The sequence below is a fragment of the Carcharodon carcharias genome, chromosome 14 (genome assembly GCF_017639515.1).
Source record: "Carcharodon carcharias isolate sCarCar2 chromosome 14, sCarCar2.pri, whole genome shotgun sequence".
NCBI lineage: Eukaryota > Metazoa > Chordata > Chondrichthyes > Lamniformes > Lamnidae > Carcharodon > Carcharodon carcharias.
In genome coordinates this window covers 94408115-94427601 of record NC_054480.1, presented here as the reverse complement: position 1 = coordinate 94427601, position 19487 = coordinate 94408115, and the positions used below count along the sequence as shown (strand labels likewise).

Below are 19487 nucleotides of genomic sequence, written 5' to 3'. Positions count from 1 at the left end.
CAGCAATTAGGGATGGGTAACAAATGGTGGCCTTGCCAGCAGTGCCCACATTCCATAAAAGAATAAAAAGTAAACTGTAGTCAGACTTGGAGGATATTTATTGTGATTGTTGTCTGAGGCAATGGTGAGAAGTGTTGGAAAGTGTGACCACTTCCTTGTTGTATTGCTGGTATTGGACTCGTAAGGTGTGAGATGAGAGGTAGGTCATCTAAAGTGTAGAGGGCCAGTAAGTGGGTAATAAGGAGAACCAGTAAGAATGTTAGGATAATCAAAGTAGAAAGTTGAGGCATTGAACTGAAAGTACTGTAAGCACTGAAATATGAAAATGAAATAAATGAGAAAGTAGAGCAACTGGAGAATAAAGGGGAAATATTGTGTTGCAGGTAATGGTCAGTGACTGTGCTGCACAATATGTTGACAAGTGAGGGGCCTGTAACATGGTCAGTTTTTAAAATTTATCTATTCATGGGTTGTGGGCATCACTGGCATTTATTGCCCATCCGAATTGTCCCTGAGAAGATGGTGGTGAGCTGCCTTCTTGAACCGCTGCAGGCTATATGGTGTAGGTACACCCACAGTGCTATTAGGGAGGGAGTTCCAGGATTTTGACCCAGCGACAGAGAAGGAACGGCAATATATTTCCAAGTCAGGATGGCATGTGACCTGGAGGGAAATTTGCAGGTAGTGATGTTCCCATGCATCTGCCTTTGTCCATCTTGGTGATAACAGTTTACAGGTTTAGAAGGTGCTGTTGAAGGAGCCTTGGTGAGTTGCTGCAGTGCATCTTGTAGATGGTACACACTGCTGCTACTGTGCATTGGTGGTGGAGGAAATGAATGTTTAAAGTGGTGGATGATGTGCCAATCAAACAGACTGCTTTGTCCTGGATATTGTTGAGCTTCTCGAATGTTGTTGGAGCTGCAGTCATCCAGGCAAGTGGGAAGTATTCCATCACACTCCTGACTTTTGCTTTGTAGATTGTGGAAAGATTTTTGAGGATCAGGAGGTGAATTACTTGCTACAGAATTGCCAGCATCTGACCTTTTTTAGCAGTGGTATTCATATGGCTAGTCCAGTTCAGTTTCTGGTCAATGGTAACCCCCAGGATGTTGTTAGTGGGGTATTCAGCAATGGGAATTTCATTGAATGTCCTTGGGAGATGGTTGGATTCTCTCATGTTGAAGATGGTCATTGCTGGGCACTTGTGTGGCATGTGTGTTACTTGCCACTTATCAGCCCAAGTCTGCATGTTGTCCAGGTCTTGCTGCATATGGACACAGCTTCTGCATCTGATGAGTTTTTAATGGTGCTGAGCATTTTACAATCATCAATGAACATCCCCACTTCTGACCTCATGATGGAAGGAAAGTTGCTAATGAAGCAGCTGAAGATGATTGGACCTAGGACACTACCCTGAGGAACTCCTGCAGAGATGTTCTGGGACTGAGATGATTGATCTCCAACAACCACAACCATCTTCCTTTGTGCTAGGTATGACTCCAGCCAGTGGAAAGCTTTCCCCCTGATTCCCATTGACTCCATTTGGCTCTGGATCCTTGATGCCACATTCAGTCAGATGCTGCCTTGATGTCAAGAGCAGTCACTCTTGTCTCACCTCTTAAGTTCAGCTCTTTTGTCCTGGTTTGAACCAAGGCTGTAATGAGGTCAAAATCTGAGTGGCCCTGAAGGAATCCAAACTGAACATCAGTGAGAAGGTTATTGCAGTGTAAGTGCCACTTGATAGCACAGTCTACGACCCCTTCCATCACTTTGCTGATGATCGAGAGTAGACTGATGGGGCGGTAATTGGCCAGGTTGGACTTGTCCTGCTTTTTGTGGACAGGACATAACTGGGCAATTTTCCACATTGCCGGGTAGATGCCAGTATTGTAGCTGAACTGGAACAGCTTGGCTAGAGGCGCGGCAAGTTCTGGAGCACAAGTCTTCAGTACTATTGTTGGAACATTATCAGGGTCCATAGCCTTTGCAGTATGCATTATCATGTGGAGTGAATCAAATTGGCTGAGGGCTGGCATCCTCAATGCTGGGAACCTCAGGAGGAAGCCAAGATAGATTGTCTACTTGGCACTTCTGGCTAAAGATGGCTGCAAATGTTGCAGCCTTGTCTTTTGCGCTGACATGCTGGGCTCTCCCCATCATTGATAGGGATATTTGTGGAGCCTCTTTTTCCTGTTCTTCAATTGTCTCCCAGCATTCACGACTGGATGTGGCAGGCTGCAGAGCTTAGACCTGACCTGTTGTTTGTGGGATCATTTAGCTCTGAGGTAGTCCTCTGTTATAGCTTCACCAGGTTGACACCTCATTTTTAAGTATGCCTGCTACTCTCCTGGCATGCCCTCTTGCACTCTTCGTTGAACATGGGTTGATCCCCTGGTTTGATGGTAATGGTGGAGTAGTGGATATGCCAGGCCATGAGGTTGTAGATTGTGGTTGAGCACAATATTGCTGCAGATGGCTCACAGCGCCTCATGGATGCCCAGTTTTGACTTGCCATATCTGTTCAAAATCTATCCCGTTTAGCAGTGCCACACAACATGATGGAGGGTATCCTCAATGTGAAGATGGGACTTCGCCTCCACAAGGACTGCGCAGTGGTCACTCCTACCAATACTGTCATGGACAGATTAATCTGTGACTGGTAGATTGATGACGGAGAGGTCAAGTAGTTTTTTCCCTCTTGGTTTCCTCAACACCTGCCACAGACCCAGTCTAGCAGCCATGTATTTTGTGACTTAACCAGCTTGGTCAGTGGTAGTGCTACCAAGCCACTCTTGGTAATGGACACTGAAGTCCCCCTTTACTGTGCCCTTTCCACCCTCTGTGCTGCTTCCAATTGGTGTTCAACATGGAGGGGTATTGATTCATCAACTGAGCGGGTGGCAGTCAGTGGTAATCAGCATGAGGTTTCCTTGTCCCTGTTTGACTTGGTGCCATGAATTCTCAATGTTGAAGACTCCCAGGTGACTCCCTCCCTCCTGCCCGTGGGACAGGACGTACCCAAGGATGGTGATGATGGTGCTTGGGACATTGTCTTTCAGGTATGATTTGGTCAGTATGACTATATCAGGCTGTTACTTAACTAGCCTGTGGGACAGCTCCTCTTATTTCTTCATATTTGCCACGAAAACAGCAGAACAAAGCCATTGTTGGATATTGGACATTGGAGTTGAGGATTGAGACTGCTCTGGTAGCTAAGCCTGTCCCTAAAGGTGCTGTCATTTAGATATCTACGTAAGTTCAGTGAGCCAGGAAATGAACAAAGCACCCATGTGATTTATTTAAGTGGTTTACTTCGATCCTGTACCTCACCTAATCCTCCTCACCTTTGGAACAGTAACAGCTTCCATTTCACAATGAAACATCCCAAAGTACTTAACAGGAACATTATCTCAAAATTTCACACTGAGCAGCAGAAGATACTAGGACAGGATAGAAACTGTGGACCAAGCTAGGTTTTAGGAGCACTTTAAATGGACAGAGCAAGAGAGAGGCTGGGAGGTTTGGGAACAGAATTTCAGAACCTAGGGCTGAGTCAGCTGAAGGCAAGGCAACACTGGTAGGGCAAAGGAGGGCAGGGATGTAATACTGGCCAGAATTAGATGGGCATTTGTTAGGTTGGAGGAGGTTACAGGGAGGGGTGAGACCATGGAGAATTTGAACGCAAGGAAGTGAATTTTAAATTTGAGGTGTTGTCAGAGGTGTTAGTCATTGAGCACAGGTGTTGCTTTGAAAGGTGGTATAATTCAAGTCAAAATGCATTAGGCTATGATTTGGGTTTTAGCTTTCAACATCGTTGTGGGATAGAGTTTAATTATTGTTAACATAAGACTTTAAAATGATTGAGTTAGCAATGAACTGTCAGATGTTCACCACTGTTGACCCAGAGGAAGTCCCAGCGTGTGCTTATGCACGGAACTTACCTGGGAATTTCAAACTTCTAATGGGTAGCTAGATGCTGTCCAGAGCCCTCTGTGGATGCCTCCAACACTGACTCCACCATTGTAGACTTGTTCTAGGTACCTCGATCTTGCCCAGAAATTTACCCCAGGATATTCATACTGTTAATCACAGGCAGAGCACCTGGGTGGAAAGTGATTAACAACAGAAGCTGCTTTGGGAAGGCCTCACAATGTATTTAAAAAGTAAACTTGCTGAACAATTAATACCCTGCTCACCCACCCATACTGATGTATCACAGGACAGGGGGGGAGAATTGTGCTTGGTAGATTATAACTTGCAGCCTGGATAGCTGGTAGTTCCTTTTAGGATAAAGTTGGTGGGGTTTGTGGGGTTTGTGGTGGTGGGTGGGGGGGGCGGGGGAGGCGGCAAGAGGTTTGGGAAAGTGAAGGGCAACAACAGTATTCACCTCTCAATAGTTCTTGGTGATGGTGTGGAGTTTATTGGTAACTGCAGATATATCTTGAACAAGGCAGATCAAATGGATGCATCTGATTCACAAGTATGGCTGCTTTGGGATGGATCTTGGGGCAGTCTTCCAGAGCTACAAGTTGTCGAGATCAAGGTGTAGATTTAGGACAAGTGATCAGGTAATTAAAGTATCTGCTTGGGATTTGATCTGTAGCCAAACTTGCTTTTAATTTGAATTGCAGGATTAACAAACACCAAGTACCAACTATCATTGCTTCCATTTGTTTAGTAACTGGATGCTCTGGATACCAGCGAATTTCAGAACAGACCTTGCCAGCAGGTTGGATAGGGGCCCATCAGACTGTGGTTAAACATCAATTCATTGGGCCAGAGGGATCTCTTCAGATGGAACTGTAAAAGTGGTGAGGGGAGGAGGAAAGGGCATAGGCTGGAGCTAGTCAAATTCCAAACAGTGGGTGGCCATTGATAAACCTCAGACTGATAGTCTGCATGTTACTTCACGTTCTGTTACAAAATAGAAGAGATGAGGCCACACCTATTTCGTAGGCTGTCATGAGATAACCATTAAAACCCAATGATTAAAACCCAATGGATCCTTGCAATCCTTGTATCCACTAAACTAAATGTTGATAAGAACAAGTATAAGCCTGACTTCCATGCTTGTCTTTAAATTCCTTCACGGTCTTACCCCTCCCTACCTCTGTAACCTCCTCCAGTGCTACAAATTTCGCCAAACTTTGTTCATCTGCCTCTGGTCTCTTTCGCACCCCTTCCTTCTTTGGTGGTTGTCTCTTCAGTCATCCACACCTAAAGCTTGGAATTCTCTCCTTAATTCCCTCTACCACTCCAGCCACCGCCACCACCCCCCCCCCTTAAAAATTCCCCTTTTTTGACCAAGCTTTTGATCGCTCTTAATAAATTTTCTCAGCATTTTATTTTTCCCTTAAACCTCTGTGAAGTACTTTGAGACATTTACCATAAAAGGTGCTGTATAAATTCCAGATTTTGTTTTCCTGTGGTTGTTGCTATTTGTTTATCTGACTGTACTACATTGTTTTTGTAGAACTCTTGCAAGAATTCATTTTCTGGTGGTGCAGAGTAATGCCCTGAGAATAGTATGTCAGGTGATTGGCTGGATTTACTTCTTGGCCTGGTCCATCTCGTTCTATCCCCAAGTGATTGAAAACTGGAAACGGAAAAGGTAAACTGTGCATGCGGCAAATGCGAGGAGCTCTTTGCAACATTAAAAATTTTGTATATGCAAAAAAGGCTAAATTGCTGCTAAATTCGGAAAGATGCTCCTGTTGTCTAACTGGAGTTTCCTGCAGGCGATTTTCATTGCTATGGTTCCCGTAATTTACTATAATAAAAACACCTAAGACTGGAATTTGTAGCAAAAATGAAGGTATGTGAATGATGCTCGATGTTAATGTTCAAATTGGTCAGCCACTTGTGACCAGAAAGAGAGATCCTGTGAATTATGAATTGCAAATTGCCACAAGTTACTGGATAATTTCCACTGTTAACTTTCTAAAGATGGCATCTCACATTTAACCTCCCTGGAATTTCTGAGAGGTTGCTGTATATACACATTAATTTTCCATTAAGCCACAAAGTTAAATCTAGTAATTAATAGTGCCAGCACCCCTTTAATGATGTGATAACTGTTAATGACACTCTGGCTCAGAAAGTGAACATCTAAAAATGTAGAAACTCGTTCCTTAAAATTATTTGTACTTATTCTTTTTTTTTCTCTCCAATCTTTCTTTCTCCATACTTTATCTCTCTGTACCAGATTTGACTCTAATTCATCCTTCTCAGTCTTTATTGTTTATTTCACCATCCTTCAATCGCATTGGCTAAGGAAGTAAACTCTTTGACCTGCTGCTCACCAAGGTTTCCTGTGCCCAGTTCTCTCACTGCACCATTGTCAACACACCTCCAAGTTATACGACAAAAATATTTTGAGCTAAAGGATGAATAACCAAAGCTAACTAACCAGGAACTTGAAGTGCCCTATCCAACAAATTCTGAGCCTTCAGGAAAAGCGAGGAAACACCAACTTGCTGTCATGCCAGTAAAATGTTTGCCACATATTTCGGGGTAATAAATTTCAAAAAATGACAGTTTAGCATGGAAATGTGTATCAGGTCAAAGATATATGGTTATAATGTTCTTTACATGACTGCTGCCTGTGTAAGTTGCTGAATTGCTGTTTCTGACAAACCCATTTTAACTCAACAACCATGCATTTATTTGCTGCTGCCCCCAGTGTTGTCTCAGGTTGCACCATTGAGCTTTGAACTCTGCATAGGATATGGAACCTAAAGAGTGGATGGCACTGTTAAACCTCAGTCAGCATGTTATTTCACATTTTGTAATTAGCTCTTTGAATTGATGCTGTGTTGGTGTCTGTGAAAGGTTGGTTCAAGTACTTGAAGTACACAAAAGTTTTAAACTCTTATGACCCTTGGGCATAATTTCATTTGCTAAGGATGAGTGAAAGGTCTGAAGCACTTTACCAGGACAGTGATTAGATTAATAACAGCCTTGGAATTTATTATGATAGTGAGTTAGAAAATTTCAAATCCCTAATCTGGCCAGTTTTTAAAATAAACCATCTTCTACTTTTTTAGCCTATTTTCATGCCATATCACTGATAATTATAAACCATAGTAATACAATGAGAACCAAAATTCTTACCATGCGAGGTTGACGGTTTTATTTAATCATGAGATGTGAGCTCCTTCAACAGAACCTCCCAAATCTATGACCTCTATCAGAAAAACAGGGGCAGCAGAAGCGTCACTATCTGCAGGATACCCTCCAAGTCTCTCACCATCCTGTTTTAGAATTATCTCGCCATTCCTTCACTGACATTGGTTCAAAATCCTGGAATCCCTGCACTAACACCTTTGTGAGTGTCCCTGTTCTCATTAGTTGGTAGTACAAGGACTAGGATTTGACTTTGAGCGAGAGATGCAGGGGAGAATGTAAGGAAGAACTTCTTATAGTGCGCATAGTAATAACCTGGAACTTGCTGCCAATGAGGTGCTGGAAGTGGAAACAATTGAATTCAAAAGGCAGTTGAGGGAAATCCATTTGCAAGGGCTACAGCGATAAAGTGGAGGAATGGGACTGATTGGATTGCTCCACAGAGAACAAGTATGGACTCTATGGGCCAAGTAGTCATCTCCTGTCCCATAATGTGACTGTCATTTTTTTTACTCAGTCAGTAAATGTGGGCTTCGTTGGCTGGGCCAGCATTTATTGCCCATCCCTAGTTGCCCTCAAGAAGGTGGTGGTGAGCTGCCTCCTTGAACTGCTGCGGCCCATGTGGTGTAGGTACACCCACAGTGCTGTTAGGAAGGGAGTTCCAGGATTTTGACCCAGCAACAGTGAAGGAATGGCGATATATTTCCAAGTCAGGATGATGAGTGATTTGGAGGGGACTTGCAGGTGGTTGTGTTCCCGTCCATCTGTTTCCTTTGTCATTCTGGATGGAAGTGATCATGGGTTTGGAAGGTGCTCTTGAAGGAGCCTTGGTGAACTCCTGCAGTGCATCTAGAAGATGGTACACACTGTTGTTACTGTGCATCGGTGGTAGAGGAAGTGAATGTTTTGTGGATGTGGTGCCAATCAAGCGGGCTGCTTTGTTCTGGACAGTGTCAAGCTTCTTGAGTGTTGTGGGAGCTGCACCCATCCAAGCAAGGGAGGAGTATTCCACCGCACTCTTGACTTGTGCCTTGTAGATGGTGGACAGGCTTTGAGGAGTCAGGAGGTGAGTTACTCACCGCATGATTCCTAGCCTCTGACCTGCTCTTGTAGCCACAGTATTTATATGGCTAGTCCAGTTCAGTTTCTGTTCAATGGTAACCCCCAGGATGTTGATAGTGGGGGATTCAGTGATGATAAAGCAATTGAATATTAGCCGGTGATGGTTAGATTCTCTCTTGTTGAAGATGGTCATTACCTGACACTTGTGTGGCGTGAATGTTACTTGCCACTTGTCAGCCCAAGCCTGGATATTGTTCAGGTCTTGCTTCATTTGGACATGGACTGCTTCAATATCTGAGGAGTCGTGAATGGTGCTGAACATTGTGCAATCATCAGCAAACATCCCCACTTCTGACTTTATGATGGAAGAAAGGTCATTGATGAAGCAGCTGAAGATGGTTGGGCCAAGAACGCTACCTTGAGGATCTCTGCAATGATGTCCTGGAGATGAGATGTCTGACCTCCAACAACCATAACCATCTTCCTTTGTGCTAGGTATGACTCTGACCAGTGGAGAGTTTTCCCCCTGATTTCCATTGACTCCAGTTTTGCTAGGGCTCCTTGATGCCACACTCAGACAAATGCTGCCTCTGGTGTCAAGGGCAGTCACTCTCACCTCACCTTTCACTGACAAGATGGTGTTGCTGCAAGCTGGACTTGCCAGATCCTGTATACTTTACACAACACAAGAAATAGGAACAGGAGTAAACCATATGGCCTGTCAAGCCTGCTCTGCCATTCAATACGATCACAGCTGATCCTGGGCTTCAACTCCATTTTCCCGCTTCCTCCCCATATCCCTTAATTCCCTGAGAAACCAAAAATCTGCCTATCCCAGCCTTAACTTTGGAGCATCTACAACTGGCTGGGGTAGAGAATTCCACAGATTCACAACCCTTTGAGTAAAGTAATTTCTTGTCACCTTGGTCCTAAATGATCGGCCCCCTTATCCTGAGGCTGTGCCCTTGTCTGTTTGTTTCCAATGGTCAGGGAATATATCTATCGGCATCCACCCTATCAAGCTCCTTCAGGATTTAGTAGGTTTCAATGAGTTTGCCTCTTATTCTTCTAAACTCCAGAGAATATAAGCACAATTTACTCAGTCTCTCATGATAGGGCAACCCCCTCATCTCAGGGACCAATCTAATGAACCTTCGCTGTACCACTTCCAATGCAATATATCCTTTCTTAAGTATGGAGAGTAAAACCGCACACAGTATTTCAGATGTGGTCTCACCAAAACCTTGTACAATTGTAGCAAGACTTCTCTATTGTACTCCAACCTGCTTACAATAAAAGACCAACATGCCATTTGTCTTCCTAATTTCCTGCTGCACCTTTAGGTTAATTTTCTACATTCCTTCTATGAGCACACCCATGTGTCTTTGAACATCAGCACTTACAAGTTTCACACCTTCTTAAAAAAAATTATGCTTTTCTAATTTGTATGACCAGAGTGAATAACAACACTTGCCTACATTGTACTCCATCTGCCATCCTGTATCCCACTCACTTAACCTGTCTATATTTCTTTCCAGCCTCTCTCTGTCCTCCTCATAGCTTACCTTTCCATCTTAGGGTTCCAAATAAGATTCATGTTGGACTCGAAACGTTAACTCTGTTTCTCTTTCCACAGATGCTGCTGAGTTTTTCCAGCACTTTGTTTTTAATATTATCTTTCACCTAGCTTGGTATCATCAGCAAATTCAGATACAGTACTCTGTCTCTTTATCTAGGACATTAATATAACTTGTGAATAGCTGAGACCGCAGCACCGATCCTTGCAGCACTCCACTATTCAATGCACGCCAACTTGAAAAAGCCCCACTTATGCCCACTCTCTGCCTTCCATCCATGTTAAGATATTGCCGCCAACTCCATGACCTTGCCTATTAACCTTTTGTGTGGCACTTATCAAATGTCTTTTGGAAATCAAGGTGTACTACATCTACTGGTTTCCCTTTACCTACCCTACTAGTTGCATTCTTAAAAAACTCAAACTTGTCAAACAGGATCTCCCTTTAGTAAAACCATGTTGACTTGTTCTAATCATACAATGCTTTTCTAAATGCAATGTTAAAACTTGCTTTAATAATAGATTCCAGCATTTTCCCAAAAACTGATGTTAGACTAAATGGCCTGTAGTTCACTGTTTTCTCTCCTTCCTTTCTTGAAAAGCAGTGTGGATTGTTCCTGAATCTAAGGAATTTTGGAAAATCATAGCCAGCACATCCACTATCTCTGCAGCTATCTGTTTTAAAACCCTAGGGTGTAGGCCATCAGACCACATTTTGTTGGATTTTAGTCCCTTAAGTTTCTCCAATACTTTTTTCTCTGATATTAATCTCCTCGTTCTTTTTAGCCCCTAGATTACCACCTATTTCTGGTATGAAAGTTGTGTCTTCTACTGTGAAGACAGATGCAAAATATTTGTTCAGTACCTTGGCAATTTCCTCATTCCCCATGCTAATTTTTCTTGTCTCTGCTTCTAACAGACCAACATTTAGTTTAGATACTCTCTGTTTCATATAAAAGATTTTACAATATTTTTATATTGCTGACTAGCTTACACTCATGTTCTATGCTTTCCTTTTTTTAATCAACTTTTTGGCGGCTCTTTGCTGATTTCTAAAACACTCCCAATCTTCAGACTTGCTACTGATTTTTTTGCAAGATTGTAAGTTTTTTTCCCATCTAACGCTACCTTTAACTTCCTGAGTAAGCTATGAATAAGTCTTGCTGAGCTTTTGTTTTTAAATTGCATGTATTTTTGTTGAACATTTTGAGTTGTTTCTTTAAATGTTTCTCATTGTTTGTTTACCTCCATTCCTTTTAGTCTATTTACCCAATTAACTTTAACCAGTTCTCCCCTCATACCTGTGTAATTGGCTTTCTTTAAACTTAAGATTTTTGTTTTTGATTGAATGTGTCACTTTCAAACTTACATGTAATTCAATGGTATTTTGATCATTATTTCCCAGTGGACTTTATACTATGACAATACAAATTAAGCCTACTTCATTGCACAATACTGGATCTAAGATAGCTTTGTCCCTAGTTGGCTGCAAGAAACTGTCAAGAAACCATTCTACAAACTCATCTTGTACACCACTTTTGCCAATTTGATTGTCCCAGTCTATGTGAAGTTAAAGCTTCCCACAATTATTATCATATTGTGTGGCACTACCATGGGATAGATTTCAAACAGATCTAGCAACTCAAGACTGGGCATCCATAAGGCGCTGTGGGCCATCAGCAGCAGCAGAATTGCACTCGAACACAATCTTTAACTTCATGGCCCAGCTTATCCCCCACTCTACCATTATCAACAAGCCAGGGGATTAACCCTGGTTCAATGAAGAGTGCAGGAGGGCATGCCAGGCACAGCTCCAGGCATACCTAAAAATGAGGTGTCAGCCTGGTGAAGCTATAACACAGGACTACTTGTATGCCGAACAGCACAAGCAGCAAGCTAAGCAATCCCACAACCAACAGATCAGATCTAAGCTCTGCAGTCCTGCCATATGCAGTCGTGAATGGTGGTGGGCAATTAAACAACTCACTGGAGGAGGAGGCTCCACAAATATCCCCATCCTCAATGATGGAGGAGCCCAGCACATCAGTGCAAATGACAAGGCTGAAGCATTTGCTACAATCTTCAGCCGGGAGTGCCAAGTGGATGATGCAGCTCGGCCTCCTCCGGAGGTCCCCAGCATCACAGATGCCAGTCTTTAGCCAATTCAATTCACTCCACGTGATATCATGAAATGGCTGAAGGCACTGGATAATGCAAAGGCTATGGGCCCTGACAATATTCCGGCAAGAGCACTGCAGACTTGTGCTCCAGAACTTGCTGCACCCCTAGCCAAGCTGTTCCAATACAGCTGCAACACTGGCATCTACCTGGCTATGTGGAAAATTGTCCAGGTATATCCTGTATACAAAAAGCAGGACAAATCGAACCTGGCTGACCACTCCAACAGTCTACTTTCCTTCATCAGTAAAGTAATGGAAGGGGATCATCAACGGTGCTATCAAGTGGCACTTGCTTAGCAATAACTTGCTCACTGAAGTCCAGTTTGGGTTCTGCCAGGGCCACTCAGCTCCTGACCTCATTACAGCCTTGGTTCAAACATGGACAAAAGAACTGAACTCCTGAGGTGAAGCGAGAATGACTGCCCTTGACATCAAGGTAGCATTTGACAGTGTGTGACATCAAGGGCCCTGAGCAAAACTGGAGTCAGTGGGAATCGGGGAAAACTCTGCTGGTTGGAGTCATGCCTAGTGCAAAGGGAAATGGTTGCGATTGTTGGAGGTCAGTCATCTCCGCTCCAGGACATCACTGCAGGAGTTCCTCGAGGTAGTGTCCTCGGCCCAACCATCTCCAGCTACTTCATCAATGACCTTCCTTCCATCATAAGGTCAGAAGTGGGGATGTTTGTTGATGGCTGATGATTGCACAATGTTCAGCACCATTAGCAACGACTCATACTGACGCAGTCCATGTCCAAATGCAGCAAGACCTGGACAATATCCAGGCTTGGGCTGACAAGTGGCGAGTAACATTCGCACCACACAAGTGTCAGGCAATGACCATCTCCAACGAGAGAATATCCAACCATCGAACCTTGATGTTCAATGACATTACCATCATTGAATCCCCCATTATCAACATCCTAGGGGTTACCATTGACCAGAAACTGAACTGAACTAGCCACATAAACATTGGCTACAAGAGCAGGTCAGAGGCTAGGAATTATGCGATAAATATGTCACCTCCTGACTCCCCAAAGCTTGTCTACCATCTACAAGGCACAAGTCAGGAGTGTGGTGGAATACCTCCCACTTTCCTGGATGAGTGCAGCTCCCACAACACTCAGGAAGCTTGACACTGTCCAGGACAAAGCAGCCCGCTTGATTGGTCACCACAACCACAAACGTTCACTCCCTCCACCGCTGACACACAGTAGCTGCAGTGTGTACCATCTACAAGGTACTCTGCAAGAATTCACCAAGGCTCCTTCGACAGCACCTTCCAAACCCACGGCCACTACCATCTAGAAGGACAAGGGCAGCAGATAGATGGGAACACCACCACCTGGAAGTTCCCCTCCAAGTCACTCATCATCTTGACTTGGAAATATATCACTGTTCCTTCACTGTCGCTGGGTCAAAATCCTGGAACTCCCTTCCTAACAGCATTGGAGGTGTACCTACAGCACCTGGCCTGCAGCAGTACAAGAAGGCAGCTCGCCACCAGCTTCTCAAGGGCAATTAGGGTGGGCACTAAATGCTGGCCCAGCCAGTGAAGCCACATCCCATGAATGAATAAAGAAAAATAACATTTTGTTTGTTACAAGCTCCAATAATTCCTTGTTTTATGCTTTGCCCAACAGTATAACTACTGTTAGGGGCCTATAAGCTCTTCCCACCAGTGTTTTCTGACTTTCGCTATTCCTAATTTCCACCCATAATGATACTACTTCATGAACTTCTGTGGCTAGCCTCATTCTCACTTATGTCCTTATGTCATCCTTTACTATCAGTGCTACCTCTGCTCCTTTACCATTTATCTGTTTTCTGAACTGTTGTGTATCCTGGAATGTTTATTTCCCAATCTTGACCACCTTGTAACCTTGGGTTATTGCAAAAAATAAAAGTTCATGGTGTAGGGGGTAACATATTGGCATGGATAGATGATTGACTTGCTGACAGGAAACAGTTGGCATAAATGGATCTTTTTCTGGTTGGCAAGATGTAACTAGTGGTGTGCCACAGGAATTGGAGCTGGAGCTTCAACTTTTTACAATTTATACAAATGACTTGGATTATGGGACTGCAGGTATGGTTGCTAAATTTGTTGATGACACAAAGATAAGATGGTAGGATGTGAATAGAACGAGGCTACAAAGGGACACAGGTTAAGTGAGTGCATAAAGATTTGGCAAATGGAGTATAATGTCAGAAAGTGAAATTATCTATGTTGACAGGAAAAATGAAGAAGCATATTAGCTAAATGATGAGAGATTGCAGAGCTCTGAAATGCAGAGGGATCTGGATGTCCTCGTGCATGAATCACAAAAGGTTAGCATGCAGGTACAGCAAGTAATTAAGAAAGCTAATAGGATATTATCATTTATTGTGAGGGGAATTGAATACAAAAGTAGGGATGTATGCTTCAGCTATACAGGGCATTGGTGAGACTACATTTGGAGTACTGTGTACAGTATTGGTCTCCTTATTTACAGAAGCATGCAAATGCATTGGATGCAGTTGAAAAGTTTACTAAACTAATATCTGGAATGAAAACAGAATTCCCTGGAAAAACTTAGCAGGTCTGGCAGCATCGGCGGAGAAGAAAAGAGTTGAAGTTTCGAGTCCTCTTGACCCTTCGACAGAACTAAGCGAATATAAGGAGAGGGGTGAAATATAAACTGTTTAAGGTGGGTGGGGTGGGGGGGGGGGGGGGGGGGGTGGTGGAGAGAAGTTGGGGGGGGAGGTGGTGTGGTTGTAGGGACAAGCAAGCAATGATAGGGGCAGATAATCAAAAGATGTCACAGACAAAAGAACACAGGTGTTGAAGGTAGTGATATTATCTAAACGAATGTGCTAATTAAGAATGGATGGTAGGGCACTCAAGGTACAGCTCTAGTGGGGGTGGGGTGGAAAGACTTAGCGGGGCATAAAAGATTAAAAAATAATGGAAATAGGTGGGAAAAGAGAAATCTATATAAATTATTGGAAAAAACAAAAGGAAGAGGGAAGAAACAGAAAGGGAGTGGGGATGGAGGAGGCAGTTCAAGATCTAAAGTTGTTGAATTCAATATTCAGTCCGGATGGCTGTAAAGTGCCTAGTCAGAAGATGAGGTGCTGTTCCTCCAGTTTGCGTTGGGCTTCACTGGAACAATGCAGCAAGCCAAGGACAGACATGTGGGCAAGAGAGCAGGGTGGAGTGTTAAAATGGCAAACGACAGGGAGGTTTGGGTCATTCTTGCGGACAGACCGCAGGTGTTCTGCAAAGCGGTCGCCCAGTTTATGTTTGGCCTCTCCAATGTAGAGGAGACCGCATTTGGAGCAACGAATGCAGTAGACTAAGTTGGGGGAAATGCATGTGAAATGTTACTTCACTTGAAAGGAGTGTTTGGGCCCTAGGACGGTGAGGAGAGAGGAAGTGAAGGGGCAGGTGTTGCATCTTTTGCGTGGGCATGGGGAGGTGCCATAGGTGGGGGTTGAGGAGTAGGGGGTGATGGAGGAGTGGACCAGGGTGTCCCGGAGGGAACGATCTCTACGGAATGCCGCCGGGGGGGTGAAGGGAAGATGTGTTTGGTGGTGGCATCATGCTGGAGTTGGCGGAAATGGCAGAGGATGATCCTTTGAATGCGGAGGCTGGTGGGGTGATAAATGAGGACAAGGGGGACCCTATCATGTTTCTGGGAGGGAGGAGAATGCGTGAGGGCGGATGCTCGGGAGATGGGCCGGACACGGTTGAGGGCCCTGTCAACGACCGTGGGTGGAAAACCTCGGTTAAGGAAGAAGGAGGACATGTCAGAGGAACTGTTTTTAAAAGTAGCATCATCAGAACAGATGCGACGGAGGCGAAGGAACTGAGAGAATGGGATGGAGTCCTTACAGGAAGCGGGGTGTGAGGAGCTATAGTCGAGGTAGCTGTGGGAGTCGATAGGCTTGTAATGGATATTGTTGGACAGTCTATCACCAGAGATTGAGACAGAGAGGTCAAGGAAGGGAAGGGAAGTGTCAGAGATGGACCATGTGAAAATGATGGAGGGGTGGAGATTGGAAGCAAATTAATACATTTTTCCAAGTCCCGACAAGAGCATGAAGCAACACCGGAGTAATCATCGATGTACCAGAGAAAGAGTTGTGGAAGGGGGCCGGAGTAGGACTGGAACAAGGAATGTTCCACATACCCCATAAAGAGACAGGCATAGCTGGGGCCCATGCGGGTACTCATAGCCACATCTTTTATTTGGAGGAAGTGAAAGGAGTTAAAGGAGAAATTGTTCAGTGTCAGAACAAGTTCAGCCAGACGGAGAGTAGTGGTGGATGTGGATTGTTCAGGCCTCTGTTCAAGGAAGAAGCTAAGGGCCCTCAGACCATCCTGGTAGGGGATGGAGGTGTAGATGGATTGGACGTCCATGGTGAAGAGGAAGCGGTTGGGGCCAGGGAACTGAAAATTGTTGATATGACGTAAGGTGTCAGAGGAATCACGGATGTAGGTGGGAAGGGACTGGACAAGGGGAGAGAGAAGGGAGTCAAGATAATGAGAAATGAGTTTCGTGGGGCAGGAGCAGGCTGACACGATTGGTCTATCGGGACAGTTCCGTTTGTGGATTTTGGGTAGATGGTAGAAGTGGGCCGTCCGATGTTGGGCGACTATGAGGTTGGAAGCTGTGGGAGGAAGATCTCCAGAGGAGATGAGGTCAGTGACAGTCCTGGAAACAATGGCTTGATGGCCAATCTTGCTGCCAGATGTGCTGAGTTTTTCCAGGTAATTCTGTTTTTGTTTTAGATTTCCAGCATCCACAGTTTTTTGTTTTTAATATCTGGAATGGGTGGGCTGACTTATGAGGAAAGGCTGGACAGGCTAGGCTTGTATCTGCTGGAGTTTAGAAGAGTAAGAGGCAACTTGTTTGAAACCTTTAAGAATCTGCGGGGTTTCCCCAGGGTTGATGTGGAGAGGATGTTTCCTCTTGTGGGAGAATCTAGTACTAGAGATCACTGTTTAAAAATAAGGGCAGAGATTTAGGACGGAGATGAGGAGAAATTTTTCTGAGGGTTGAGTCTTTGGAACACTTCATCAAAAGGTGGTGGAAGCAGAGTCTGAATATTTTTAAGGCAGAGGTAGATAGATTCTTGATAAGCAAGGCGGTGATAGGTTATTGGGGGTAGGCAGGAATGTGGAGTTGAGGTTGAGTTGAGATCAGCCACGATCTCATTGAAACGTGGAGCAGGCTCAAAATGTCGGGTGGCTTACTGTTGTTCCTAATACATATGTAGGTAATTCTGGCAGCCAGGATGCACAGGAATACCTAGGATGAAATTCTTTCATCACCATGAACTTTCCAGATGACGCTCAAGATCATATTGCTTGATGTATACCACAGATAAATTGTTCTGATGAAGGGTCATACGGACTTGAAACATCAACTATATCCCTCTCCGCAGGTGCTGTCAGACCTGCTGAGTTTTTCCAGATATTTTTGTTTTTGTTCTAAATTGTTTCGAGCATGTCCACAACTTCCTGTACTTCATCTGAATTAAACGTGTAGAACTTAACAGTTTTTGTATCAGAAATCTTGTCTCGTTTGGACGTGTGATGCAAGCAGATTAATTTCTAAATCATTGAGGGTGTCACTTCATATGTATTTCTCTTTTGTTTCTCTCTCTCAGTGTGGTTGGATTGAATTTTGATTTTCTGGCACTTAATCTGACCGGTCACATTGCATATGGAATGTTTAACATTGGCCTCTTCTGGATTCCGTATATTGAGGTAACATTTAATTTAGTCTCTTCATGAATGCTGAGAACCATTATTTCAGTAAATGTTCATTGAGGAACAGTGAAGGACATGGCCAAGTTACTGAAAGGAGGGCATTACCACTCTAACAGAAAACCCATTCAAAATGTTAACCAGAGGGATTCCTAGCCCCTTAAACCATAGAATCATACAACTCGGAGGCAGGCCATTCAGCCCATCTTTTGTAAGTCCACTCCCCCGCTCCTTTAACCACAGTGGTAAATTTGTTCCATACCTCTGCCATTTTGCAGGTTAAGTTTTATTCCACAGCCATATTCTGGGCATATCTCTATCAGATTTCAATTGCTAGTATGTTAAAGATTGTCATGTGGAGCAGTCCTCTTACATTTACTAAATGTTGTTGTCTAGATTTAACTGCAGCACAGTTCACGACAGACAGTTTGTGATATGGCTCTGGAGCCTTCATTCCTGTTCACAGCATTGTATAGAACCAATTACAAGAAGTTAAGATAGGTTACCCACTTGGTGCGTTGAGCATTCTTCAGAAACATCATGATCCCACTCATTGCTTTCTGTGTAAGATTAGTTTTGGAGTGGAGGATTCACTGTTTGAGCTAGTTCAGTTTAGCTTTGGCTCAAAACAGACTACTGCAGGTCTGCAAGCTTTATACAATGTAGAGTGAGATCATATGGGCATCGCCAAACAGTATTATAATGCTTATTATAATACTCTGAAGAAGGGTCATACGGACTCGAAACATCAATTCTGTTTCTCTCTCCACAGATGCTGTCAGACCTGCTGAGTTTTTCCAGCATTTTCTGTTTTTGTTTCAGTATTATAATACCACTTGTATACACATTATCCTCTATTATTTGTGTCCCAGCAATCCTCACGTTGGTTTACACACATACAATGTGTAAAGAATGCATTGCTTTCTTAACAGTTATCTTGGAAAATAGGGAAGTGACAGAGATGTTAAGTAAATGTTTTGTTTTCTACTGTGAAAACATGCACAAAAAACATTCCGGAAGCAGTGGGGAACCAAGGACCTAGTAAAAATAGAAGAACTTAAGGATATTCATGAGTTAAGAAATCGTACTGGAGAAATTTAACATAGTCCCTGGGCCTGATGGGCCTACACCCCAAGATTTTAAGTGGTATTATATAGCTTCCACCAAGTTTCCAATAATGCATTCCAAATCATCATAACAACACTGTTTAAAAGAGAACCTCTCATCTGCTCCTAGTTCTTTTGCCAGTCACCTTAAAATCTGTGTCCTCTAGTTAATTACCCATCCTCCAGCCACTGGAAACATTCTCCTTATTTATTCCATCGAAATTTTCACAATGTTGAACACGTCTCTTAAATCTCTTAACCTGCCCTGCTTTAAGGACCCCAGCTTCTCCAGTCCCCGCATAACTCAAGCCCCCTCCTCTTGTTATCCTAGTTTTATAACTTGTATCCGCACTTTCCCTTCATCGGCATTTCCATAGAATTTACGGGTTAGCCATTTCAGCAATTTTTGATCCCATTCAAAACTTTGCATGATAATGTTTTTGTTCTTCCATATTTATTCAGCATGTAAAATGGGATGTTGTTATTTTACTTACATCAAGAACAATCCAATAAGCCATTTTCAAACCATAATGTTTAAAATCAGCGCTTCTTGCGACCCTCTTTTTTTAAAAAAAAAGACTTTTTAAGCAAGATTTGATGTCACTTTTCCTCTGTTGCTTCTGATGTCTGTTGTCCTGCCAGCATCCCTAATTCTGATGCACTCTGTTCTCACGAGTGCCACC

The 19487-nt window shown here is 43.6% G+C and overlaps 1 protein-coding gene across 2 annotated transcripts in view; it reads left to right on the top strand.

Annotated features, from left to right (window-relative positions):
* Window positions 1-19487, top strand: part of LOC121286833 (cystinosin-like) — an 81957-nt gene that overhangs the window by 18971 nt on the left and 43499 nt on the right. For both annotated transcript variants that reach the window (XM_041203911.1, XM_041203910.1), the window contains exons 6-7: window positions 5474-5611; window positions 17599-17698. In XM_041203911.1, the coding sequence (XP_041059845.1) occupies window positions 5474-5611; window positions 17599-17698 (238 nt within the window). The remainder of the gene's footprint in view (window positions 1-5473; window positions 5612-17598; window positions 17699-19487) is intronic.